Below are 20,241 nucleotides of genomic sequence, written 5' to 3'. Positions count from 1 at the left end.
CCGCTTGCTTCCCTGCGCGGAACTTTCCAATTCCCAACATAACCCTAACCCCAACCCTAACCGTGACCCTGACCCCGACCCTGTTCATGCACCGCTGGGGTGGTGGCACCAGGTGCTTGTGGGAGCAAAGGGTGTTGTTAGAAAGGGAATACAAGCAAGATGCAATCCTTGCTTATTTTGATGTGATGCCAGTGCTGACTAATGCCTGGGGTGGAGCAAATGCGAATGCAGGAAAGTCAGGGGCTCTGAGCAGGGAGCATGGGCATGAGTCCAGCACCTCCTCAAGGCTGGACATGGCAGCCATGTGTAAGGCAGTTTGAGCAACAGACCTGAAACCTGAGTTGAGCAGGAGCAGAAGGGGCGGTGGCAGCTCTGAGCAGGGCCTGTGGAGGTTTCCTAAGGCTGTAGTGCCACTGGCAGTCTCACAGTGGCTTTCGTTGGGGACTGGAGTTTGACTAATTGGGTCTTCCATGTCCTTCATTTATAAGTATCTGAAAGAGCTGATAAATGCATCCATCAGTTCCTGCTCTCCCCAGCATTCCTGGGTAGAGGGGGAGCAGCTTTGGCCTTTTGTTCTTAAGAACAGGGTAGAGGTGAGCAGGTCATAGCACACGAATACTGCAAAATCCCCAGTAGCTCTGGGAACCAGCCCAGCTGTGATTAGGGAGGGCCCAGCAGGGCAAACGCTCACACAGAGCCTGTTTGAGCAGTGACACAGCTAGGGCACTGCTCTGACTGTGCTGCACAAGCAGTCAAAACCCTTGGGGACCTTTCTGCTAACTCATAAAATCACTGTAAGTGGATCAACTGAGGCAGTTGATTACCAGGGGTTAATATTTTTGCAATTATTGGTGCATAGTCATTACAGTAGGTGAGAATCCACCTGTTTATGTGCAAGGATGAGCTGCTCCACCTGGGAAGGTGAGAAGGAACCTTTTTTATCCTCTTTGGCTATACTACCAAGCCATGACATTATATCACACACTTTTAATAAACTTGTAATTTATTTTAAAAGCTCTGAAGATGTCTCAGTGGAAGTGTTGCTTCACTGGCCACCAACACACAGCCCTGGAGTGGCAGCAGTGCCCACCAGGATTACTTTGTGTAAATCTCCAGCTCAGCAACTGGAATCTCTTGTGCAAGTTAAGAACAAAACCGAAGCACCCCAAACCCACAGCCCTGGCTGAGGCACTAGTGGAGGCCCCTGTGTGACCCTGTCAGTAACTACCATGCTTTTAGAGGCTTTTCCACCAGCCTCTAATAATTACTTTTTCTCTAAAAATAATTTAGCTTCAGCCTTCAGGTGCCTCATGCAACCATCCTGTTCAGGGCTATGATGGCTCTTGGGACTTCCAGGGAAGCTTTTCTTATTCTTAACCTTTATAACAGCTTATTCTGAGCAACCCAGCAGGCAACCCAGACAATGTGGGTTTGGCTTCAGTCAGTGATTTGGCCTTTTGCTTTTCTTTTGATGCTTGATGAGGTGCAGGTAGGACATTTTGGAAAGGGGAATTTCCACCACCATGGCAGAGGAGAGAACAGTGTCCCACCCGGCCCAGCAGGCTGCTGTGTCCTGGGACAGCTGCACCCCTGGGGGCTGAGGGGTCGGAGGGGCTCACAGCCAGCCGTGCCCTGCTGCTGCCACGCGCTGCTCCCGCTCCGTCCGCGCAGATTTCACCCAGCCCTGGATGATGCCAGCCTCCAGCCTGCGCACGTCCCTGACGGATGGGGGGTCGGCTGGGTTGTGTCCCCTAGGAAAGCAGAGTGGTGTCAGTCACTGGGCAGCAACTCTTTGCCTCCTGCACAGGGAAAGCTAAGCCTAGAAGCTGAAGCACAGAGATTGACCGATTTGTGCTCCACATTTATGCCCAGGAGAACAAGTCGCAGTGTCAGACCCCAGTACGGGTGGGCAGCAGCCCTGAGCTCGCCCTTGCATCTGTGCTGCTGCCCACTCTGCTCCGGGCCCGAAGGCCGATAGCTAATGCCAGAACGCACCGGATACTACACGGGAGTGATTGCTGCAGGCTGTCACACGTTTGTGCCAACCTATGTGCAAGAACCAGATCTAATGAAAGCAGGTGAGCCGAGTTCTGCACAGCCTGGTGTCCTTGGAGGCTGGAAGATCCTGTGCTGGGGAAGATCACCCTTCCACATTGGGCTGCAACAACCTGGTATCCTCTTTAAATACTTCCCCTTACTGGGCACTGCTGAGGCACCTCCAGTCCTGGGGTCAGTTGTAGGTCCCTCACGACAAGAAAGACACTGAGGTGCTGGGAGTGTGTCCAGGGAAGGGAAGGGAGCTGGGGAAGAGGCTGGAGCAGCTGGGAGGGCTCAGCCTGGAGAAAAAGAGGCTCGGGGTAGGGGGACCTCGCTCTCTACAACTCCCTGACAGGAGGTTGTACCCAGGTGGGGTCAGGCTCAGCTCCCAGAGAACAAGTGACAGGACAAGAGGAAACAACCTCAAGCTGAACCAGGGGATCTTCAGATTGGATATAAGGGAAAGTTTTTTCACAGAGAGAGTTGTCAAGCATTGACACAGCTGCCCAGGGCAGTGGTGGAGTCACCATCCCTGGAGGTGTTCAAAAAACATGTGGATGTGGCACTTGAGGGCATGTTTTAGTGGTGAACATGCTGGTGGGCTGACAGTTAGACTTCATGATCTTAAGAGTTCTTTTCCAACCTGAACAATTCTATGTTATCTCCTGGTTCCCCGGGCTGTGGCTCACTGAGACCAAACACTCAAGGCAGCAGGATTCCATCAGTCAAAGGAGAGTTTGGTACTTACCGCAGATCGAGGTGATGGGCACCTCCTTTAACAGTCAGTGCAATCAGTGAAGGACTGAGGCTGCTGTTTATCTGGAAGGAGAAGGAGCAGAGATCAACTCGCACCAAGTCACTGGGCAGAACTGCACATCAGTTCTGAAGACTGGAACCCATTCTGGGCAGGACTGAGGAAAAGCATGGGAAGAGATCCTTGGTACAACTGGTCTCATGCACACAGCTAACAGGCCTAATGAGCCAGATCTCCTGTCCCAAATGAAGGGAAGGTTTCCCCCTAGGTGGGAGCTGTCAGCTGATTCCAGCATAGGAAATTGGAGGTAAGTCTCCTCTGGGCCCATGCACCCTAAGCAGCCTGTTCCTCTTGCAGCTGGGATTCCAAGCCAGTCTAAAACAAGGAGCTTCGACATAAAATCAGGAGCTCAACTAACTCAAAATCCAGTTCTAGGTCATTTTTGGTTTTAAATTATAGACTGGAGCTCTGCCAGCACTCTGAAGTTTTGTAGAACCTAAGCCAAAACACGACCTGGTTCGAGTCACTGCTCACAGCACACACTTGGTCTCACTAAGTGTGCTGGGAGTGCAGGAACACTCATCTGGCAGCACCAAGACCACGTCTGGACACAGAAACACCCCAGGCCCTGGGTGTGGGATAAGGAGGGTCCTGCTGCATCTGCACTAGTGAAGATACCTTTGCTCCATCAGTGTTCTGGGCTGATGAACACTACTAACTGTGTCCATCATTAGTGTCCTGAGTGGTTCAGCACCAAACAGCTGCTTACAGAAACTCAAATAGGATAAAGCTGAATCAGAGCCAGCACTGCTCTGAAAGGCAGAGTGGGCAGTGTGCCACCTGCAAAGGCTGCTCTGTGCTCAGGGGGCAGGAGTGCACATGCTTACCCCACCTCCAGCCCACGGGTCCAAGTCTCCATTGGAAAAAATGATGTTGCTTGCACTTTTCAGGTCTGAAATTCAGAAAGATGATAATTGAAAGATCTCCTTCCTGCTCAGTTATACAAATGTGTTTGGCTACTGCAGCAAACATGGCCAAGAACAGAAAACACTGGAGAACAGGACAAATTCTTAGTAGTTTTTAGGTTTGCCTCTCCTGTTCTGAGGAGGTATAGAAAGGTCTGTGTGGCTCAAGTCAGCACAAGGCTATGACTTTCTGCCAGGACTCATTAATGAGCTGTACCTGACCCTAAGGGACTCAGCTGGGCAGAGGGGGACAGCTGTACCCTCTTACAGCTGCAGAGTAACACAAAGGAACAAGCAGCCAGCACAACTCACCTCCTCCCCAAAAGTTTATCTGCAGCCAGTGTGCTCGTGGCCTCACACGCCACCTGTTCCAGCAGTACTGCTCACGCATGGCCTCCGTGAAGGGCATCTCAGGGAACATGTCTGTCACGTTGTTGCTGTTGAAAGTTAAGTTGATCTCGGTGCAAACCTAAGAGAAGCACAAGAGCTGTCATGGGGTGGGAGATAACTAGGGCAGCAGCTGAAACCTGTTGGTGTCTCCAACCCCTTACCTGGTAGTCCCACGCCTCTGCGTCTGAGCCGATGCCGCAGCCTGTGGGGTCAGCACAGGACTGGTACAGCTGGTACACGTCGTAACACTGTGCTGAGCCAGAGGAGTTGTAGAACACCCCTGCCAGGTGGGAACACAGCACAAAGCCAGACACTAAGTCTGTTGTCTCACCCACCACCTCCCACAGGAACCTTGTGGCCAAGACCAAGCCGAGGGCTGGATGAGTGTGCAAGGCTGGGGCAGAGCTCACAGGGCCTGCACTCCTGTGAGGTGACACTTCAGCTTTATGGCAAAGCTTTCACATGTGCTCAAGCCTGGCTGTAGTATACCCTTTGTCTCTGCCATGTCCATGGGGAAGAAGGGACTCCCAGGTGCTCTTTGCTGTCTCTGCTCATGCCAAAAGCCAAGTGAGTAGCTCACTAGTCCCTGGGAGAGCCAGGGCCTCCCATCCCCTCGTACCTAGAAGAAAGCTGTGCAGAGGATGCTGGTTGAATGCTTTGAACTGAACAGGACACAACTGCTGAGACCTTCCCAACCCCTCCCTGAAAGGAGCTGTCTCTGAATTGGTTAGATGTAGGCAGAGGGCCAAGGGTGGCACATCACAGAGGGGATTTGGCGTGACTTGTTCAAGAAGGGAAGGATGGTGTGTGCAGGCTTGCCCAGATGAAAGAGCAGCCAGTGAAGTGTGGCCAGGGGGTGCTGGGAACAAGCTGTTCCCTGTGTGGATGGACAGTTACCGGATAGTGAGGAGGAGGAGGAGAAGGAATGCAGCTACGACGCTGGCCCTATGCTGCTGCCAGTGTCCCAGCCCACGAGCAAACCCACAAACATCGTGGGTTGGTGTGATAACCAGCACCACCAGCTCCACTTGCAAACAGCTCCGGGCAGCTCCACACACCACCTGGTGCTTCGAGCTGCAAAGCCCCAGACACAGGGTGCTGAGGGAGCTGCTGCAGCCATGCCTTTGGGGTGGCTCTGCGGAGGGGGCAGCACAGCCTCAGCCCCCTCACAGCACAGAGCCACTGGCTCAGCTGCAAAAGGCTGCCCAGGAGATACACCGAGGGGCTGCCCCGGGGCCGCCCGGAGCGATGCTCGTGCGCGAGCCGGAACGGCCCAGCTCGTCTCGGACACCTGCCTGCCAAAACTTCTGGAAGGGCTCAGCAGCCTTTGCTCACAGAGTGTGCTGTGTGATGGGACTCTGGAGGCAGAAGGGGTTTGCTTTCCAGCCCACAAGATAATTTTGGCTTCCACAAGCAATTACTGCAAGATTCTGTTTGTTAGGAAGCTGATGGGAGTGGGGAGCTCAGACGGTAAAATCCGACGGAAAGCTGTCAGTGCTGCCGGGCTACGGAATGTACTCGACTTTATCTACTCCAACAAGCTCGACCTCTCCCTACAGACTGTTGAGGAGACCTTCAAAGCTGCAGAAACCCTCCTGGTGAGGGAGGTGACCAAGCTGTGCTACCGCTTTCTGGAGGAGTGCTTGAACTGTGAGAACTGCCTGGATATTCTGAACATCACCAAGAAACTCGGCCCAGAGGAGCTGAGACAGAAAGCCATGCGCTACGTGGGGCAGCATGACAAACAGATCCTGGCTGATCCTTAGTGCTGGAAAGACCTGGACCAAGCAACCCTTTGTGAGATTTTGGACAGGACTAGCATCGAGGGATGCAGCGAGCTGGAACTGTTCAGAGCCGCTGCTCTCATCTTTTGTTAGGAGCTGCAGTGACAGGACAAGGAAGAATAGGATAAATTGAAAGAGGAAAATTTAGATTAGATCTCAGGAAAATGTTTTCCTGTGAGGATGGTGAGATACTGGCACAGGTTGCTCAAGGAGGCTGTGGTTGCCCCAACCCTGGCAGTGTTCATTCCAGGTTGGCTAAAGTCTTGAGCAACCTGCTCTGGTGGGAGGTGTCCCTGCCCAGGGCAGGGGTTGGGGCTGGATGATCTCTAAGCTCCATTCCAATACCTTAACATCCTATGATACTATGATCATGAACCAAGCAAGCCTGACATGACAGTGATGCCACTTGAGGTGTGATATGATGGGTCAGTGTTGGTCTGATTCTCTGCAGGTGGAGGAGTAGATTCATGTCCAGGAGACAGAGTATTATTGTCCTGTAAGCAATCAGTGGACAACACTGATGCTGTCCTCTTTCACCTGTTGCCAGTTCAGCATCACAGCCCATGGCACTACACTCTACCTGGCAGGAGGAGAGCTGCTGCAGCACAACCAGAAAAAAGACAGTGTTTTCCTGTATGACACAGAGGGGCAGGTATGGAAGAAAGCCAGTCCCCTGCCTAAAGCTCTGGCGGATCATGCCTCTTGCATGATTAAACTGCTCTGACTGAATGCAGCTGGGGAGACAGGGAGAGGCATGAACTGCTCCCCTGCAGGGGAGAGCAAGAAATCCACCCTCAGGTTGTTCATCCCAAAGAAACAAGAGTCCCACTCTGCCTCGTGGAAGGAGTAGGATGTCAATAACTCCAGTACATCTGACAGTGTTTGCCAAGACATTAGTGTTTTAACAACTCTTTTAGCTGTCAGCCAAATGTCTTCGGCAGAGATTTGGGATTGGTACATTTCTCACTTGGTGTACATACAGCATTTGCATTTAAAAACAAAAAAAAGAAAAATAGCTCCCAGTCCTACTAAACTGCCTTAAACCATAACAATTCCTTAAATCAATTTTTCTGTCATTCAGAACCTGTTTTTCTGAATAATGACCAACATAGAACTTACTTTGAATGAGCAACTTGAGAGATTTTATGAGGAAGTCTTCAAAAGATCTTTGAATTCTCTCTCCATTCCTTACCAACACTGCTGGCTGGCAAAGTACGTACTCAGAGACAAATATACACAATGTATTTAAGACTGTCTTGCCACTGGATTAAGACCATAGGACACTGTGGAGACAACTTTGTCCTCAACAAGCAGACCAGAAAACCTCCTTCAGTGAATGTGCACCGAGCCTGTGACTGCTGGAGCCAGGGGGATGGGTAAACTTGTAGAAAAGAACCAAGTATCTACAAGTCCACATCTCATGGACAGACAACAGGCTATGCGGCTGCAGTGCCCAAGAAACCTGACAAGGATAAGTTTGGAAAGGTGAGAGAATGAACCTATAGGCCACCACAGGACTTCCTGATGGACAGAACCAACATGGGGCAAAACATCCCAGCAGGAGATCAGAATTAAATCAGCTCCTCTGACATACAGCAATGCAACACCTCTACTGACAGTTGCTTCTAGAAAACAGGGTGCAACATAAAAGATCAAACTGATGATATTAACTCACCAACAAGAGCAGCCAAGCCTTGAATTGGGTCTTTGTGGGCAAGAATTTGTTCACAGCTGACCTGGGTGAGACACATTACAGGCAAAAGGCAGACAGAACAGTTACCTGTCTTTGCTCCACGCAACGGCTAAGCTGGAAGATTCATTAAAATTATCATTTATACATTTTATGGTTCAGGAGCTTTCCATGTGCCTAATGCAACAGGTTTTGAGGGTTTTTTCACTCCCTTTTAGCAACAAAATACATAGAAACAAGCAGACAGGGCATGGGCAAACAGTTCCTTTAACAAGTTAAGCAGCTGTGGAGGTGCCCTAGTGATACACAACAGTTCCTCCTACAATCAGAATATTTTAATGCCCTGGTGTAGAATAATTATGTCCATTTTTAGAGGTCATTAAACAGACCATGGAATGGAACTGGATGCCCAATGGAGCCAGAGACAGCATCTCCTGAGTTCCAGTGCAGTGGAGTCTGTGTGACCTCTTGCACAGCATGAGCATTGCTCCACATAGGACTAGAACCCAAAAGGCACAAAGCCAGAGGCAAATGAAGTCCCATGGGCATGGTGTGGAGGGCAGCAGGGAACAGCAGCACAAGGCTGACAGCACACCAGAAGACACCAAGAACTGCAACAGCACCTGGTGATCTAGGATCAAAACTGGGACCTTTCCAAAGCAGAGACAAAAGTGTCTGAGGCCTGTGATCCCCTGAGAACCTGGCCCTTTTCCCACATTTTGCCATCTCTGACTCTTGAAAGTTCACGTATTTTTCAGTGCCCACAGCAGCAGACTTTCCTCTGCATTATACCTGAGGTATGTCACCTTCCTAAGCAATACTTAGAAAGGAGCCTGCTTTTTAGATCTCCATCCTTATCCACCAAGAAAAATGCATCTATGAAAGCATGTTGAGATCGGCTACAACGAAACTACTATTTCTTTTTCAAGCTACAGGTTTTTAGTGTTGAAAAGCTGAAGTCAACAACATTGCACAGGCCTTTGTGTCTAAGGTAAAGGCAGAGCAGAGTAGGGATGACTCCAGCAAACCTGCCGTGATGAGCATCACAGCAGTGCATGACACACACAGCAGTCACCATCAGAAAAGTTTAAAATGAGTAGACTTACTGCCAGAGGAGAAGGGCTGCACCACCCACCACTGCCTCTTCATCACCACCACTGCTGACGGTGTGAGCCTGACAGTGTCCTAAGCTCTGTCACCCACTCGCACTGATGTCCTGGTACTCACCTTCACTGGATTGGCAGGGAGGTGACCCATGAAGTCGGTTTTGTAAGGGTAGTCCATCATGGCCATCATGGTGAAGGCATTTCTAGCAAACCCAAACAGCTGGTAAACATCCTCCTTGCTAGAGATCTTGTTGCATGTGGCCATTTTGCTGCTGACCTCATCACAGGCTGCAGAAGAAAGGAAAATGAAAGACTTGAAATTCAACAGAGGAAAGTTAAAACTGAGCTTCAGCACCTTGTTTCTCTCTGGAGTAAGGAGATGCTGTAACATACAGATGAGGTTTCTAGTGGAAAGGACACATTAGATCTAAATTTACACATGTGGGTGTTTGGGCACAGCCTCCTTGTGCAGTGTCACAACCCCACATGGCCCAAGGCCTGTGCTCTGCCCCTTTTGGAGCCACAGACATCTCCCTGGGCAGCCCAGAGGGATCAGCACCTGACAGGACAGACAGGGTCCCAGCTGGTACAGCAAGCAGAGCAGCTTGGTACAGCCAAGTGCCCCGATGGCTGCTCCTGCCCCTGCAGGCCATCTCCCCGGGTAGGGCTGAGGTGTCCTGCAGGGCAGGCTCCCCAGGCAAGCCCTCATGCAGGAGAGCAGGGTACAGCATACAGGTCCCAGTGGCATTCAACAGCTGGAAAAACTGGCGGGGGAAAACACCAAACTTAAAAAAAAAGAGGCCTTGGGAGCAGGGTGTATGTGCAGTGAGAACTGTCCTCAAAAAGGACTCCTCAGACAAGCCTTCAAACTGACGTTTGACACGGGATGCAGAGGTCAGCTGGAGTCAGGAAATTAATCTCTGAAGACATTCCTTCAAGACGCACCCATACACTTTTACACCACCTTATCCCCCACAACTGCAGGTGGTGTGGTCCCAGGCAGACCTGGAAGAGCTTAGCTACTAAACAGTAACATTCTTCCTGTTGTGACCCAAAGCCAAATGGCGTTTTGGACCGCAGACTCCTCTGGCAGTTCCAGGACAGCAGCAGCTGGAAGGCACATGGCTCCTTACATGCAGCACTGCAAACCAAGCCTTGAGACAGTCTCAGAAGCCACCACAGCTGTCCCAGCACCACACAGGACTCTCAGGAGATGCTGTATTGGCCCATGGCATCTGGTCCAGCCTCCTTGGGAGCCACTGCAGAGGTCTTCATGAGTTTCTGCCCTAACTCTCCAAGGCTGGAGATGGAGGGGACTGGGATAATTGCTTCAGGACCTAGACTACCCTCCATGTATTTATCAGATCTGACCACTGAGCTGAGCCCCACAGCTGTCATACTCACCTGAACAGCTCTTAACAGTGTGGGTGCTGAGGACATGCAGCTGGTGAAGCTTAAGGCTTTACCAGCATAAAATACTGGCAGTTTTCACCTGAAAGTGTTTTTGCACTTTGGTGCAGAAAAGTTTCATTAACACTGTGCAAACCCCCACAGAGCTGCTTACGTTCTGGTGCTGGTTTCTAATTCTAATGCTAACTAAAACTGTTAATTAAATAATAAAAACAATTGAGCCTTCAAGCAGAAGGAGGCAGCCAGGTGGGCATCTGCATCGATGCAGCTGCACAACTGAAGAGTCGGCTGAGGTAAAGCTGTATCACCCTCTTTCCCCTTGGCTAATTCTGCTGGGTGCCCTTGGGAGCTGTCTGCAGGGCTCTCTCCTTACCTCCTCTGAGGCACAGGTCCTTGATCTGCTGGAAGGCTTTGCGGACGGCTGTGACGCAGCCTGGGCTGGACTTCTGAAAATCCTGAAGGGACAGGAAGGACACAGGATGATGGCTTCACAGAGGAGCTACATGTAGTGGCTGCAATGGGAAGAACTGCCAGAATGATCAGGAGGTGACAAGGGTTACTGGCCCACTGGTCAGCACCTCATCTGCATCTCCAGGAGCAATGACACCAGTGCTTCTGCCTTGTCCTCCAGACAGTCCCAGCAGAAGCCAACACTCCACACAGCTCAGGCAGAGCCAAAGCTGTGTCAAGTCTAGCTGGGATGAGCTGTCAGACAGAACACTACACATGGAGCATCAGCCTGAACATGAAGCAGCAAGAGGAGACATGCCTTGGCCATGACATGGGTAGAGGGGGCCAGGCTGTGAGGTCCAGAAGGTTTTGGTGTTGTCTTTAAACACACTACAGAGTCCTTGCAACTGCACTTTGTTTATGCGAAGGAGCCATGGAGAAGTCAGTTATGCATTGAGGACACAGAACCAAGACTGCTTTTCTTCCTGTGCCTGCCAGTGACCCACCAGATGATCCAGAAGGCCATGTCCTTTTTCTTGGGAAAATCATTACTGACCCTAAAAAAGCACTCTAAGCTATGTTTGAAGAGCTGAGGCTGGTTATGGTAGAACAAGTTATTTTTGTCATTGAGGGCTCTAGCAACTCAAACTGTTTCTCTTCTCTCAACTTGTAAGACAGATCTGCTGGCAGCCAGTGCTTAGTAATAAGAATGATTAGGGCTCTTTCAAGGTCCCTTTACCCTGCTATAGCAATGGTTAAGTAATCACAAATCTCTAGCTAAGCATTTTTCTTTTAAAGACACAGCCTCAACTAAAAGGTGGATTTTGGGCCTTTCTTTTCTTCCTGAGTCTGCCTGTCTGATAATTATGCTTAGAGAAATAACTATGGGGCTTTCCACAGTTTACCTGTGGGGTTCCAAATCTCCTTTGGGATACACGTACTGATCTTTGTCTACACTAGTGGTTCTAACTAGAGCATGGGGATGTCTAGGCCTGGGACAGAGGAGCAGGTCTGCTCTGGGTGCTGTGATGGCCAAGCTCCCATCTAGGTACCACTGAGCTGCCGTTGCGCACTGCCTGGAACAAAGGACCCAGCACCCATTTCTGCTCAGCCCCAGACCCTTACAGACCTGAAACAGTTCAGCTGGGCTGAGCAGAGGCAGTAGGCACTGCAGCCACTCCAAGGAAAGCTACTGCCCTCCCGGCTGCCAGCTTTCGTCTTGACTCATGCCCAATTCCAATGTGTGACCTGAGCAGGCACTGCAGCAGTAACCTCAAGGGAAGCAGGCAGGGTTGTATCTGCAGTATGTGCAGGACTCACACCAGGGGTTCTGTCAGCATATATAATCTGGTCTTATGTGAATGCAAAATCAACTTTCTACCCTTTGCTCACTTTCCCTGTGAGCGGGAGGCTTACGAAGTGAGCAGAAAAACCTCACTAACGGTCACAGAGAAAGCTGCTCTGAGACAATGACCTCTGACTCATGGGAAGGGAGAGAGGAAGGAGAGCAGTTCCACAGTGACTCAAGAAAGGTTTACGCCTTCATTAGCATTAACAGCTCTCAGGAGCAATTCAATTCAGATTTCAGATGCACGGATTGCTCTTATGCAAATAAGAACAATCTCCATACTGAAGGCAGAAGGGCGTACTTTGAAAACACCACATAGTGCTTGCTTAGGAGCTCAGCCCAGAGCCTGGCTTACCTGCAGAGAGAACAGACTTTTAAACTAATTGGGAAGTTTGTTGAAAAGGTCAAAGCCCTAATTTCAGGGGTGTGCAATGACTCACAGCATATACATCTGCTGAAGCAAGACAGAGCTATTGGCTGAACAGGGCTGTTGAGAGGAAGTTAGATTCAACCAGGGAAGAATTCCCACTGCAAGTCCTGTTAGATGACTAGGTGGTATTACATTTTTTGTTTAAAAATGCATAACTTTAAGACAAGATGTCTTTTATTCTTTTACACACTTAAAGCGTTTCAAATGTGTTCAGTTTCGCATGATGGTCTCTTCTTTATACTGACTGGTGAACCTATCTGTTCTGTAAGTCTCTGCACTGAAACAAGGTGTTCTTGTATATAAAATAAGAGCAGAAGATCACTGAGTTGCATACACAGGTGTGGTCCTCAAACTGGAGAATCACAGGAAGATGGCACAAAAATGACAAGAATATGCTTATGTCAACAAAGATGAATCACCTCTGGACCAGGGGGATGGGGGAGAAGGGTTAGGTGGCCCAAAGGTAACCTAAGACTAAATAGCATGATAAAAACCACCCCTGGGAGGAACCTCACATGCTAATGTCAGAGCACCCTAGTGTAGTGAACCAGGCACTGATGGGGGCACACACAGAAAAGCATTGGTTAAGTTGACCAATGAAGAAGTTTTGTGCAACATCATCTTTGCTGTAGCTTGTATAAAAGCCTGCAAACTCCACAAAGAGGGGTGCCAGCTTTGTGAACTACCGCCCAGCACTCCTTTCTGGGCAGAAGAGCATTACAGGTAAGCAGGTGGATCTTGGCTCCTTGCACTCATTGGCTCCTGCACTGGGCACGGACCTAAACCCCGACTGAGGGACAACACAGGTCGTTCACGCAAAGCCATCTGTGTCACCCAGATCTAGAAATTCGTGTTAAAAAAAAAAGAAAGAAGAGGCAAAACAGACATCACAAAATTTCAGTGCTACGAGGTAGTACATATCTTTCCTTAGCAAGTAAATGTAAGTCAGTTCTAGGCAACGCCACCTTCCTGTGGGTCCTATGGCCTCAAACTGCGAAAGCCCATTTAAATTTTAGTTTAAGTGAACCCAGGACACCTTGCACATTTTTAGTTAGTGACATGAAGTCTTCCAAGCTCTTCATTGAAATGCAACCACCTTGGGAGCAAGGAGCTGCTGCAAATCATTGGTACCAAGGCAAAATACAGCATTTTGGGAGAGGATTTGAAGAATAAATTATCCAGGCACAAAGGACAAAATTCAGGTTGTAGTATGGTCAAGCCACTAGAAATAGCAAAGTGAATTCTTAGTGGTACTAAAGGTGCTGGCAATGAGCTGTGTTGCTCAGAGCAGCACCTCTAGACCCTGAGCTGCCTCAGCTAAGGCAGTGGTCAGCCATTCACACCCACGACTGCTGCTTTTCCTTGTGTGTTCCCATTTAATTGCACTCCTTGCTCAGCATTGATGCTGTGAAAACAGAAGTCTGTTTAAACACTGGAAAAAGGAAAAAACTCAGCATTCCTAAAGGAAGGAAATACATGCTCCTGAAAAGAGATGCTACTTACCGCTGTGACATCTCTAAAGAACTGGGTGGGGTCTCCAAGCCCAGCCACAGACAGCAGAGGAGCACTGGCAGCTAATGCTCCAGCCACGACGTTTGGGTATTTCATCCTCAGGTAAGCACTCAGCATTCCTCCATAGCTTGCAAGGAGAGACAAAGGAGTTACTGCCTTTAGCAGACAGCTTATACTGTAGTAACTCAAAAGTTCAGGACAGCATTCACAGGCTCACCTAACCCAAGGTAACAAGAAGCTCATAGATATCTGTAAATGTGTCATGTGTTCATGGCTGCTCCATAACATCCATGATGCTCATGGCTATCTGTGATACCTCATCCTCATGTGAAAAGATCCAGTTATGGGCAATGAGCAGCTGGCCTTTTCTCAAATGCTCACAGCAAGTCTGGTGGGAACACAACACCTCAGTTCGCTTCTGCAGACAAATGTAAATCCTGCTTGAATATTTAACTCTGCATGTCCTGAACATGTCCTAACAGCTTCACTGCAGAGACAAGTGGGGCTGGAGTGAAGCTGTCACTGCTCAGTGGGAAAGGAGACACACTGTGCATTTTCCATACAGGATGATAAAGGCTATCCAGGTTCTTGGATAGTCTGAACATGACAGAAGAGCCCTCTCAAGTCCTAGAAGTGGAGAGTACTCTACCTGGGCACCCCAAATAACAGCTGCATAGACAATCAGCACAGATACAGGGAAGGGGAGACATGAACAAATATCACAAGAAAACTCAAAGCCACCTTGGTGGTTTCAGTGCAAGGACCACAATCTACACATGGATCAAGGGCTGCTAGACAGACTCAGGGTGACAAATTCATTGGGTGGTTTGCAGTTACTCCGAGGTCACTCCTGGGGGTGGCAAATGACATCCCAAAAACACAGGTAAAACCTGGTCTAACTCCAGGCTCAGAGGTACTCAATCTCCCTCCCCATCACCTCAAGTGGTTGCACTACATACCATTCCCATAGCACCCACATGTAAAGCAATGTGCATTTCTCTAGCCCTGGTCTCAGAAACAGGCATTAGCTGAAACCTGATACAAGTAATTTCAGCTTAGTTTGGCAAAGTTATAAGCACCAGAAGAGGTGTCTTCCTCTGTACTGCTCCAGTATTGCCATATTTCAGTGTTCTTCATGTGGGTTTAATGCATTCAGGGCTGATCCAGACTGAGCCCTGACTTGCACACAGAGCTGCAGTCTAAAATGCACCCAGCTAGCAGGTTTTGCTGAATCCCTCTCCCACCTTCCCACCCCAGGACAGGACTATCAGGACAGCAGCTATAATGTCCTGATAGTCACAGTACAAACTCTCCCTAGAGCAACAGTTCAGGAGTGAGCTGGAAGGCTTAATGATAACTGGCAGGTCAAATGCTTTGTAGTTCACTGCAACTGAATTCGTAGCCCTGTACTTCTGGAAGCCTTTTAAAAGGGAAGCATTCTTTTACTACAAGAGCAAGGATCCATCGAGAGACAAGGACATTGCATCCAGCCAGCTGCAGCACAGCAAGCACTCTGCTGAGAAGAATCAAGGAGCAGCCATGCAGCAGGTCGCAGAGCAGAACTGTGAAGGGGCCTGCAATGAAAAAGGCTGGATGCTCTTGAAGAGGCTGTGTTTAATAAACAGTTGGGCGGCCCCCGGAAAGAATATTTTAGTTTCCTGTATTTCCAATGTAAAATGTTCTGATCCTGCAGGAGGAATTTCTCATTTTCTGCAGTTCTGGATGACTCATACATTGAAGAAGCTTAGAAACATCCAGTCAGGGATGTTTCTCCAAAGCAACCACTAATGTAGACTAATTCTTGATAGGAAAGCTGAGTGGGACTTGGTGATGAGGCACAGGTACATCTGCTCTCTATTATGTAGCTTAAAGACCTACCTTGAGAACTTGCTTGAGAGTCAAAGAGATTTAGGAAGACAGCACAACTCTGGCTGGGAAAAGATGGAGAAAAGGGAAGGAGCCTTACCTGCCTCCGAAAGCGATGACAGGGCAGTCTGCAGCACCAAATTGCTGTTTGAGCTCAGTAATGAGCACTGCATAGTCAGCAAGGGCTTGTTCAATGGTGAGCAGAGCAGTCTTCTTCAGCTGTGTTGACTCAAGCCCAAATGGAAGAGACTTTCCATAGTACCTCTGAAAGAAAAGAGAGATGCTGCAGCAATGCTGGTCTGCGTCTTCTCTGCTCTCACCAGAGCTGGGGTGTGCACAAATGAAGAGATAACAGAGCATGAGGTGCCCTCTAACTTGTTCTGAACTGAGGAAGTGCCTTGTCTCCTGCACCTATCACACAGAGATCTTCATACAGATCTTAGAGAGGATGGACAGTACATGACAAGCTACTTCAGTGGGTGCCAAGTGGGCTCTCAGCACACATCTCTCTCCTGAAATCCCCATCCAGAAGAGGGAACAGGATAATCTCTACGTGCCTAAGCTGATGAATAGTAATTTATGAGTAATGTGGGAATGGTTGGCTGGGGACTTTGGAGGCTAGACAGATTAAATATTATTCAAAGTACCTCTCTAGTCTAGCATGGAGTTCAAGGCCTGTGGAAACTACTTCCAAAAGCAAATACACTATGGCATAGGTTTTACTGAAGCAGCAGTCTGTATCCTGGGGTGCTGGTAGGCATAGTAGAAAATCATTCAGAAGCCATGATTAAGTAAAGAAGAGCTGCTACCACAAGGAGAAAGCTTACAGCAGGTCTGACTCAGCTTCCTGGCAGATGTTACTAGTATTCCAGACCTGCAGAAAGCTGAATTTGGTAATCACGCACACAACAAGACTCTACAATATGCATACTGACTAAAATACTCACATGCTCAGCAAAAATGACAAGTGCTTGCTGTTCCTCTGCTAATTCAAATATGAAATCAGAGTTCTGAGCAAAAGTCCAGATGTTGCCTTCATTGCCAGTATAGAAAAAGATGGGTCCAAATCCTTTCTTCCAGAACTTTGCTGAGACAATTGACAGAAACAAATGAAAAATAATGATAATAAGAAAAACTCACACACAACTCCTCCCCCCCAAAAAAAAACCCACAACAAAAAACATGTGCATGAAATGACTCTATATTTGGTGAGTTTGGGCAGGAACTTAACAAGGAAGAACTCTGTGAATAGGCTGATTCCTGAGCTGGGACACAAAGGTGGCCATGCTCCAGAAATCTCTCTTTTGGGTGAGGGTAAATAAGAGCTTCCATGAGATCAGCACATGGCCTGCAACTTCCACTTCTGCCTGAAAATACCTAAAATCTCAAGTTCTACAAGTTATTTGCAAACAGCTACCCCCCAAAAGAGTAATTTCCCATTTATATACCCTTTTCAGCCCAACTCATCCCAAAACATTTGCACAGATCACTTTTCCCACAAAAAAATGACATTAGAGAATTGCCTGCATCTTTCTGCTGCTCTTGCTGTGATGCATAATGTAGAGCCAAGCTGTAAATTACATATCATAGGATGGTTTGGATAGGAAGCTCATCTCATTTCACCCCCTGCCATGGTCAGGGATACCTTCCCCTAGACCAGGTTGCTCCAAGCCCTGTCCAACCTGCCCTTGAACACTTCCAGGGATGGAGCAGCCACAGGTTCTCTGGGCAACCTGTGCCAGTGTCTCAGCACCCTCACAGGGAAGAATTTCTGCCATATGTCCAACCCAAATCCACCCTCTGTCAGCTTAAAACAATTGCCTCTTGTCCTGTCACTACTGGCTCTGGTAAAAAGTTGCCTCCCTCTCTTTTACAAGACTTTTTAAATACTCAAAGGCTCCCCAGAGCCTTTCCTTCTCCAAGCTGAACACTCCCAGCATTCCCAGCCTGGTGCTGTTATTGCCTTTAGCAGACAGCTTATACTGTAGTAACTCAAAAGTTCAGGACAGCATTCACAGGCTCACCTAACCCAAGGTAACAAGAAGCTCATAGATATCTGTAAATGTGTCATGTGTTCATGGCTGCTCCATAACATCCATGATGCTTATGGCTATCTGTGATACCTCCAGCCCTTGGAGCACCTCCATGGCCTCCTCTGGACTCTCTCCAGCAGCTTTACATGTGTTGGTGCCCCAGAGCTGGAGGCAGCACTGCAGATAAGATCTCCCCTGAGTGGAGCAGAGGGGCAGCATCCCCCCCCTCACATGATGCCCATGCTGTGGGGATGAGCCCAGGATATGCTGCTCATGACATGCTGATATATGCAACACACACATAGATATATCACACGATACATGGTATACACATACACATATATGTGTACATATATATGATGGCATATGAAGACGATGTGCTTCATGCTTTGATCAGATTATAACTGAATGCAAACTGAGCCTGGCAGAATATGCTGAGCCATGATGCCAATACTGGCTTGTCTAACAAACAGTTGCTTTAATGCTTTCTGACATTTGATTTTAGCTTAAATTGCACAGGAATTATGAGGGATAATAAACAGCTTTCTTCAATGACAGACCTCAGACCATCAGTTAAGTGTTGATTTCAACACTCTGCCACATCATCATCCAGAGACCCTCCAGCAGCAGTTGACCTACAGACATCACTGCAGCACATCACATGAAGCTCTTTCCATTAACAGAGAGGCCTGAACTTAATTCTTGGAATTCTCAACACAGACTTGCTAAAGCCAGATTTGGCCTGGAACAGGATGTGAAACTCTCATTAGCAAAACTGCTGCTCTTTTTTAACAAAGAGGCTGATTCACTCCCTGCTGCATTTGCTTTGGCTATTAGGTAGGCAACTGAAGTGTTCTCTTTCCTCTGTTTTTTTCCCTGATATTCTTCATGGCTTCTGGAGTAAACAGGAGCCAAAACCAAACCAGACAGGCTCCTTAAAAAGGTATCTATTTTTAGACTGAAATCTTGGGGAACTGACAGCTAAACTCGAGTGTCAGATATCCTGTTGTGAAATAGTAGTCTTCTTCAACTTCGACTTCTTGCTGACAATCTGAAAAGTCTCATATTGCACAAAAAACAGTAGAGTGGAATGGAACTACACAGGAATTTTGTGTAAGAAACTCTTTGTAAACCAGCAGAACCACAACGTTAATGTTTTGCTCCTCACAAATATTATTCAGCTCTGCCTAGGACACACATAAAACAATACTTTAAAACCAAAACAAGTAAGTGAAGTTACACAGTACTTCAAACCAGGTGATTCCAACGTTCTGTTCAAAAAGGGCTACTTAATTAGAAAAATGGCAGCCTTGGGTGTGCTCTTAAAACTCACTGGTGTGTCCATATCTTTAGGCTGAACTGACCCATGAATTCATGCTTAATGAAACATGTATGACTGGGCACAGGTGCTGAAGAAGCCACAGTGCAACAGACGACGTGAAGGTGAGCTGCAGCATCTGCAGACCCAGATGCAGCTGGGAGACAGCAGCACATTGGTGCCAGGCTGGGCAGTGCTCAGGGCTGATGCCATCCCCAGCTCCACATTTGTTCTGTGCCTGCAAATTGCTCTTCAATTTCTCTGAGCAGGCAGGATTGAAAAACATATGATGCTGATTGTTGAAACTGCTGTCTTTTTAGTTACAAGCTGTTTAGAATGGCCTGCTCTCTCTTACTGTTGGCGGTACAGAAAATGACTCATTATTTGGCTAGTAAGGAAGACACTGCTGGCTCCTTGCTGGCACTGCTCATTGTTCAGCATGGATTAAGCTATCTACAGTTGAAGAGTTTTAAATAACCAAACCACTGACCCAAGAGGAGTTATCTTCACTCCTAAGAATGATGGGTGCAGAGTGCAACATTTCAGTCACTATTTGTCTTTCCTGCTGTGTTCAGAGCAAAGTGCATTTGTAAGAGATGCTGTGGCTAACTGAAGGCACACAGAGACCCAGCTCTGCACAAGCCTAATGCAGCTGCTGCTTCTAGTGTGCTCTTGCTCCAGAAAGGTCAGTCCCCACACCTGCCCCTGTACCCCAGAACAGGCAGAAGGCAAGGAGAGAATCCCAGACTGGTTTGGGTTGGAAGAGACCTTACAGCTAATCTTGTTCCACCCTGCTACAATGGGTTAGGGCACCTTCCACTAGCCCAGGTTGCTCCAAGCCCCATTCAACCTGGCCTGGATATTCAATCCCCATCTACTCTCTTTCAATTTAAAGCCAGTCCCCCTTGCCCTCTCACTGCAAGCCTTTGTGAAAAGTGGAGGATAAGCAAAAGGAGAGGAGGATACAGATCACACTGGGAAATGCAAGGCAGGCCATTGGTTCACACTGACTGCTGGCTGCTCACGCTACTCTCTGGCTCCTGCTCTGCCCTGGGGCAGGAGCAGTTAGGGCTTAAGCAGAAAAAAACCCAGCCCAAAGGCACAGCAGGAGCTCGGTCGCTGCAGAGCCCCGGGACCTACCGGACACC

General features: G+C 48.5%; 1 protein-coding gene across 1 annotated transcript; it reads right to left on the bottom strand.

Annotated features, from left to right (window-relative positions):
* Positions 1 to 1,615: 1,615 nt before the first annotated feature.
* On the bottom strand, positions 1,616 to 16,877 carry DPP7 (dipeptidyl-peptidase 7; the record flags this gene model as incomplete). Its single annotated transcript, XM_009080005.1, has 11 exons — positions 1,616 to 1,751; positions 2,786 to 2,856; positions 3,679 to 3,743; positions 4,069 to 4,225; positions 4,308 to 4,426; positions 7,606 to 7,666; positions 8,848 to 9,014; positions 10,510 to 10,591; positions 13,868 to 14,003; positions 15,843 to 16,006; positions 16,690 to 16,877. Coding segments are annotated over 11 exons (1,346 nt in total), but the record flags the coding sequence as incomplete, so codon positions are not given.
* Positions 16,878 to 20,241: the final 3,364 nt, after the last annotated feature.

Source organism: Acanthisitta chloris, unplaced genomic scaffold (assembly GCF_000695815.1).
Source record: "Acanthisitta chloris isolate BGI_N310 unplaced genomic scaffold, ASM69581v1 scaffold11660, whole genome shotgun sequence".
Lineage (NCBI taxonomy): Eukaryota > Metazoa > Chordata > Aves > Passeriformes > Acanthisittidae > Acanthisitta > Acanthisitta chloris.
The sequence above is the reverse complement of the archived record's forward strand: the minus strand, read 5'-3'. Positions and strand labels throughout refer to the sequence as shown.